Here is a 7,653-nt window from a genome sequence, read left to right on the forward strand (position 1 = left end):
AGCACAAAGCCAAAGTTTTCCTAAAAAGTGCGTTGGGTTGTGATGCAGGAAGAGCTGAATGCTTCGGTTTTTACCTGCTCTTTGTGCAGGACGCTGAGAAGCAGCTGAGCAGAGCTCAGGCTGCGACACTGAGTCCATCCCAGCAGCAGCAGCAGTCGAGACAACGGCCTAAACTCCTGCTGGAGTAACGTTTTCAGATGGGTAAACTCCTCGTGCTTAACCAGGTCAAGTGCAGTGACCTACACACAGGAAAATTATTTTATTAAACTGCAGAATTGGATCATCACTTAAATTTACAAACCTATTTAACTTGATTATAAAGATTTGAGAAATGATGCAGACAAACCAAGAAAGGGAAGACATTTTCTTCTTCTCTCATTAAAATATTGTCAACAAACTTGTGGGAACATATGTCAAGAGGTTACTCACCAAGACCTGCTCAAGGAAGTGCTTCCCACTGCTAAGGCACTCGAAAAACATGGTCTTCCAAGCAGATGGACGATTCTTGTGGCAGCACAAACTGAGGGTTAGCTTCTCTGCTTCAGGCAGGTCCACTAAAACAGGAAAAGAAAAAAAACTGACCACCAAAAGAAACTAGACAAGCTGCCTTTTGGAAGCAGAGTTCAGAATGAACTCTGGCTGTGGAGGGGGAGGATTTCACTGGAAGTCCAGTACTATCTCCTTTGTCATTCCAATGTTGAGCTGCAGTTGGTTCCTGTGACACCCAAAAAAGTCCTTCACCAGATTCCTGTACTTCTGAATGTAACAGAGCTCAGAATTGTAGAAGAACTCTATGGTGTACACCAGGGGTAGCAATCCTGGTCCTCGAGGGCCTCTATCCTGCATGTTTTACTTGTTTCCCTGCTCCAACACACCTGATTCAGTGGTTAAATCACCTCTTCATGTTCTGCAGAAGCCTGTTAATCACCCATTGATTCAAATCAGTGTGTTGGAGCAGAGAAACAAGTAAAACATGCAGGATAGTAGCACTTGAGGACCAGGATTGCCTACCCCTGATGTACACGGTGAACAGGACAGGGGCAAAGCACAGACCCCTGGGGCACTCCCCTACTGCTGGTGACTGTGGTGGAAACACAACCATCTTGAATGGGACGGACTATAAAAGGTTAGTCAGTTGTAGATGTTCATCCAACGATTACTTTCTGAAAGTTTTGAAAGTTTCAGTAAAATCCATTTAGTGACTGATGAGATATTTTGGTAACAGTACAGGCAAACAAACACACACACAAACAAACATCATTGCTCGGTCTTTGTCTTCAGGCAATAATAAAGCAGAAGTACTATAGTGCTTCTGATGGATAACAACAGGAAAGTAGATGTCTACTGAATCTGTTGAGGGGAATCTTTCTCCTGGTAAGACAGTCTGATAAATGGTACCAGAACCATTTATCCAGTTTTAACAACATTATCGTCAACATTAATAAGTAAAGAAAGTCTGAGCGTAGAAGCAGAAGAGCAAAATCTGAGCTGTCACTTAAAATTAGCAACAGATAAACGTTTGCAATACAACCACAAAAACGGAAGTGAGATTAAAAAAAGGGAAATGAGGGGAACATTTTTTTTTTAAAGTACTGTAAAAGCAGACAAGCTATTTAAGCTCTCTACAGCTAACATTTAAGCATTGGTGCTATAAAACACAAGTCAGGATCAGCTAATATCAAAGGCACATCAGACAGGAGCTCATATGGCTGTCAGGAAGCTGTTTGGACAAATTGAACTAAATCAAACTGTTTACAGGAAGTGGCTGAACCACATATTTCTGTTAGTCACTCCAAATACAGTTCACATGTTTTGAATCCTAAGACTATTATTAGCTTCAAATGACTTTATTTCACAAGGGTATGGACTGCCCAGAAACAGTAACTGAGATCCTATTATTTCTTTAAACTTATTTCTCCATTTAAAACATTGCTGCAAGGTTTATTAGGATGCAGGCATTTAAAAAGAATTGTGGTTTTTGGACCTGAACTCTGCATCTTTCACTTCCTCTGGCTGGCATCACTTGGCCTCCAGCTCTAATGTAAAGACATTTACCCCACCTTAAAAATGTTAGCAGGACCAATTTACTCTACCTGTGTACAGTTCTGATGAGATTATGACTCTGTCAAATTCAGAACAGGATTTTAAATCTTCCTTCTAACATACAAAGCTCTCAACAACCAAGCTCCATCTTATATTAAAGATCTTCTTGTTGCATATTTTCCTAACAGAGCACTTCGCTCTCAGACTGCAGGTTTACTTGAGGTTCCTAGAGTTTCTGAAAGTTTTCTAAAAATTGCCCTTTTCTAATGTATGTGAATGTTTCTGTACACTGCCCTGAGATGGCATTTGTTGTGAATTGTCGCTAAATAGATAAACTGAATAAAACTCAAAAGAAATGAGGTTTTACTACCACCTCCTCTCTAGCCAGAACGAACCAAATACATAGAAAAGAGGTGAAATTGGGAACAGCTTGACTCAAACTATGTGAAGTTAGTAAAAAATGCACATAATTCAGAATCATTTGAGCCCATCTGCAGATTACAAGTGCCCTGCAGAAAGTTCTTATAAATCGAATAAATAATACTTCATAATGTTTCTTTGAAACATGGCAGGGGCATAAAATGTTAGTTAGAATAACTACTCAGTGAGTAAAAACCAAAGTGTTGAAGGACGTGTTTAACTCCTCAGTTAGTGTGTGAAGATAATATGTTGATTCGTTAGGACCATCAGTTTCTGTGATGGATATAGAAACTGCATTTTGTTGTTGGCTAAGGTTGCTTAGCTGTGGTAGCCATCCTGAATGGGGTTGACTCCAAAGGTTAATTAGTTGTAGATATAGATCCAATGATTACTTTCTAAAGAGTTTCATTAAAATCATTTCAGTGGTTCAGGAGATATTTTGCCAAAGCTACAAACAAATGAACAAACACACACCGAGGCAAAAACATTGTCGTCTTTCCCCTTTCGGGTGACAATGACAGCTTCATTTCCAGCCTCCTACCTTGTGTTTCAGGTGCGTTTCTCAGCAGATGATCTCTCTGCAGCCTCAGGGCTGTGGAGCAGTACACCGACACAAGAGTGTCACAGCGAGGGCGAAGCAACGAGCCGAGGATCCTCTCCTCTGTCAGGGGTCCGTCTCTGGCCGCCCACAGAGCTTCGCACAGCACCTCCAGCTGCCCGTCGCTCGCACCGGAGCTCCACGGCACCAGAGCCAGGACGGAGTAAATCTCCTCCACCCTCTCCGCACTTCTTTCGGGCTTCGCCAGCTGCTTCATCAGGTGCTGGGTGAATTTGTGCTGCAGAGGACAGCCGTCGGTCCATGACGGGTTCTACAGATGTGAAAAGTTTGAAAAGAAAAACATGAAAAGAGTCGAATACACACACAAACCGGTCACTTTATTAGATCCACTGCTTCGAAGGTTTGTTGACACAGAAGGCAGATGGGGTCCAACCTGGTGGACCTAAAAAAGCGGCCAATGTTTGTTGGCTAATATTTGCAAAATCTTAATGTCATAGTTAAATTTGACTCTACCTGTAAAAAATGTACTAAAGTCTGAGCAAGTCTTGGTTTCTTTTTCTCAAGCAGGGTTTGAATGGAAGACTCAGCAGCAGCAACATTCGGTCTCTCCTTGACCAAGAAAGCCTGATGTAACTCCTGGGGGAAATAACGCACAAAGAATTATTAAGCAAAGCAAAAAAAAAAAAAACATGATTCATGATCAAAATAAAGGCCCAGCATTCCTTGAAAGAAATGCATACTGTCCGCTGCCTTTCATGCTAGAGTTTTAGACTGAGATCATCTTATGATGAGAAATGACGCTACTGTAAAATGTCACACTCAGAGTTGTGTTGAGGATGACTCTCAGCTACTACCACATTAAATTTTTGGCTGAATGTCTGTAAAAGCGTTCCACAGAACACACCTTGAGAACAGTCTCTGGTATGCCCTCTGAATCCAGTTCCTCCAGGAGAAGCAGAAACTCCAGTTCTTGTTTGACGTGGGGAGAAATCTGAAAAAGAAGGCAGAAAGACGAAAGATGTAGGCAAGCGGTTCAAATCTATTCACCACCTTTTCAGGTGATGTTTCATGGCCAGAAAAAGAGCAACGTTTGAGACTTTGTTTGTAGTAAAAGCAAAGCATTACATAAAAATGTTTTGGAGGAGTTTTTGTCTTGCGTCGTTTTTAAGATTTACCTTTTCTTTGGTCCGTTTCTCAAAGACCTGCAGCCAGAACCAGGCCAGTTTGTGAGGACTGCCAACGGTCTCCCATCTAGAAAACCATTATTAACACGACACAAAGCACTGCATTAGACTTCTGACAAGGAAATATGTGAAACATATACAAACGCAATTGTAGAGAAATCTCTGCAAAGCACCACTGAACAAAAGTGCCCAAATATTAGAGTGTGCTGAGTCAGCGATCACACTACTGCTTTCGTGTTTAAAGTTTCTTGGCCCAACTACATCAGCGTTTTTTTTTAAACATTCATTTATCAAAACGTTCAGCTCATTCAGGACATTATGGCTTTGACGTCTGTAACTTTTCTACTTGTTGAAATGTTTCACATTATTTGCTATTTTTTTCTCCATGAAAAAAATGAAGAATTTTTCAAATTCTTTAAGAAATTTGTGCTCTTTAAAATCTTCTTCGGATTACTTGCTTCATTTTTAAATTTTAGCCACCGTTTAGCTGGTTTTGCCTGTTCAGCAATTGTTCTCCTAATTGTAGCTTTTAGTTACTGTTCTGCTGGTTTAAGATTGTAGTTGTTTTGATAATTTTAGCTTTTCTTTAGCTATTTTTAGTTTCTATCTTTTGATCTGCTAATTTTAACTTTTACCTACTGTTCTACTTGTTTTAGCAAATGTATTGCTAATTTCAGATTTTCCATGCTTTTTGCTGATTTAGATTTTAGTTATTTTGATCAATTTAGCTATTTTTTAGCTAAATTGATCAAATTTAGCCTTAAGCTTTTAATTTTGCTAATTTTAGCTTTTACCTACTGTTCTGATGATATTAGCGTTTAGCTTCTGTTTTGATGGTTTTAGCTTTAAACAACCGCTTTACTGGTTTTAGCAACTGTATTGCTAATTTTAGATTGTACCTTTTGTTCTCCTGCTTTTAGATTTTAATTGTTTTACCAATTTTAGTTTCAAGCTTTCACTTTGTTAGTTTTAGTTTTTCATCTCGTGTTTTGCTAACTGTACGTTTGTTCTGACCATTTTAAACAAACCCCAGCAGTCCCTTTGCATTCACAGTAGTACTTTCTTGTTTACGTGTTGTTTCACTGTCCACACAGTTAGGATGTGACTCACTTTAGGCTGTAAGGATGGCAGATGATAGCTTTAATTATGCCCCGCAGGTTCTCTGAAAGCCCTCCTGTGGAGTTCAGCAGCTGAGGCACGCAGGCGCTCGCCACCTCCCACTCCCCGTGATGCAGGCACCTCTTGAAGTACTCAAACAGGTCCTGAAGAGACGTCTCAGCTTCACAGCCGAAGGGATGCATGGTTGCTTCCCCTGAGACACTCCTCTTCTCAGGAGTTTCAGCTGAGACCGCAGCTTTTCCACCACTCAGCCGACAAACCCTTGGCACGCTCTTCACCTGAGACACAGAGCAGAAAGTTGCTGAAACTGAATGCTTCTTGAATCATTTCCACATCTGACTTTATTAACATGTCTTACCAGACTTTTTATCACCTGCCGCTAAGAGGCAAAGATGGAGTCATGTTTTTGCCTAAGTATGTCCAGCTGTTAGCAAAATATCTCATGAAACACTGAACAGATCTTAATGAAACTTTCATTAAAAGTAATCATTGGATTCACATACATCTACAGCAGATGAACTTTTGGAGTCAAGCTAATTCAAGATGGCTGCCACAGCTAATTGACATAACAGTAAAATCGATGTGGTGATAACTGAGAGTCATCCACAACACTCAGAACCTGAAATCTCACAATATTGAATTTTCCAACATATCTTAGTCTTTAAATCTGGTATGAAAGAAGCAGGTGTCATTGCTAGGCCTTTAATCTTGTTAAATAAATAAACAAGTTTTTTATTATTAATTTGTATGGAAAAATGTAATTTATGGATCTTTTCCCAAAATAATATAAGTACAGTACAGCGGTACAGTCCATAGAACTAAACAGCAAAAAACAGTTCTTGGTTTAGGTTTGAGGTTATTGTTATTATTATTTTTTTAACAAAGCAGCTAGCTGTTTTAGTTTAAGGTAAGGACCTCAGCTTCATTAGGTTTCCGTTTCCGGTGTTTAATTGCTTTAAATCGTGACACTTTTGCTCATTTTGCTCAATTTGGAGTATTTTCTACTTAAATGTTCAAAACATTGACTTCAACATGATTTGCAAAATCCTTTGTGTGATTGTAAAATTGTTTGACTGTTACCTTATTCTACCACCTAAAGACAATAATATGCATTTAAAATGTGTTGATAGTGCCCTTTAGAAGCACAATCTGCACCACAGATGTGAAAACTTAAACATTTTAATTCATTATCTTCGTTTAAAATAATGTTAGCAAACAAACTAAATGTTAGGACAGAATTTAGGGTTAAATTATCTGTGCTGCTTTCGGCCAGGGACGCTTCGGGTGAATAAATATGCTTTTTTAAATCTTTAATTCTTTATCTCCGTCTGATTTTAGACAACCACCCCTCTGACATGAAGCTAGGCATGTTTCTGACAGCCTGAAAACATGTCAGCTAACTTCCGTAACAGCACACGGAAGCGCTTCCTTTCACACATATAGGGTGTTAAAAAGTTTGTCAGGCAATAAAAGTAATACCTACTCATTTATTCGAGCTGTTTCCCATTCTAACATCCAACTATTTGTTCTTCTAGCTTCAGCTTTCTCTCGGCTTGTTATGCTAGCCGTAGAACGAAGGTCATGTGATAAAAAGCAGCTGATTCTCCGCCGCTGATTGGTCAAAGGTTGTCCGGAAGTGGGCGTTCCAGCATTTCTCATTGGTGCCTTCAAGGATACTCGGAGATCCAGGTTCTCTTTATAAAATAGTCTGACAGACCACACATAGTGAGACTACTCGAAAGAGAATATGTTTTACCAATTATAATGTTTAATAAGTTCAGCAACAAAAATATAGATATAGATGCACACATCTTTACATAAATCAAAAACAGTTTTGTAAAGTCACCCCAAATCATTTAATAATGATTGGATTGCATGCCTTTTCAACACGCCACAAACTGCGACTTGAGATTATATTTTTCTTTATGCAGTTGAATGTAACTTGTCGTGTTCAGTCCTGCAACCTTGCATAAAAACAAACAGTGGAGCGATATGAAGAAATATGCTTGACTGATACTGCCCATAGGCGCCGGAACCACTGGGGCCAGGGGGCCATTGGGCCCCCCACTTTCCGGCCCTGCCAGTGCGCTGCGTGTTTCCACCAGACGGCTGCACAGACTGCACGCGACTCTCACAGACTGTGACTAACGTGTCTCTGTGTTTATATAGAGACATAAGCACAAATAAAACCTACAGCATTGAGATCTGGACCAAATTCTTAAAGCTCCAGTCCAGGGTCATAACAGTCACCAAAAAGTTTCTGCAGATGCGACAGCGCGGAGTCGGGGTTGGGATCATTAACACATGAAAAAAGGCTCTGGCTCTGAT

At 39.9% G+C, this 7,653-nt stretch overlaps 1 protein-coding gene across 4 annotated transcripts in view; it reads right to left on the minus strand.

The window, feature by feature from the left end:
• The window catches only part of zfyve26 (zinc finger, FYVE domain containing 26), a 39,624-nt gene extending 32,705 nt beyond the window's left edge, over positions 1-6,919 (minus strand). For all 4 annotated transcript variants that reach the window (XM_037977812.1, XM_037977811.1, XM_017416407.3 and 1 more), the window contains exons 1-8: positions 6,809-6,919; positions 5,317-5,603; positions 4,198-4,273; positions 3,927-4,013; positions 3,536-3,658; positions 3,005-3,332; positions 430-554; positions 75-239 (exon numbers count right to left, since the gene is read on the minus strand). In XM_037977812.1, coding sequence (XP_037833740.1) covers positions 75-239; positions 430-554; positions 3,005-3,332; positions 3,536-3,658; positions 3,927-4,013; positions 4,198-4,273; positions 5,317-5,507 — 1,095 coding nt within the window. In that variant the 5' untranslated portion in view covers positions 5,508-5,603; positions 6,809-6,919. The remainder of the gene's footprint in view (positions 1-74; positions 240-429; positions 555-3,004; positions 3,333-3,535; positions 3,659-3,926; positions 4,014-4,197; positions 4,274-5,316; positions 5,604-6,808) is intronic.
• Between the last annotated feature and the right edge of the window lie 734 nt (positions 6,920-7,653).

The sequence above is a fragment of the Kryptolebias marmoratus genome, linkage group LG10 (assembly GCF_001649575.2).
Source record: "Kryptolebias marmoratus isolate JLee-2015 linkage group LG10, ASM164957v2, whole genome shotgun sequence".
Taxonomy (NCBI): Eukaryota; Metazoa; Chordata; class Actinopteri; order Cyprinodontiformes; family Rivulidae; genus Kryptolebias; species Kryptolebias marmoratus.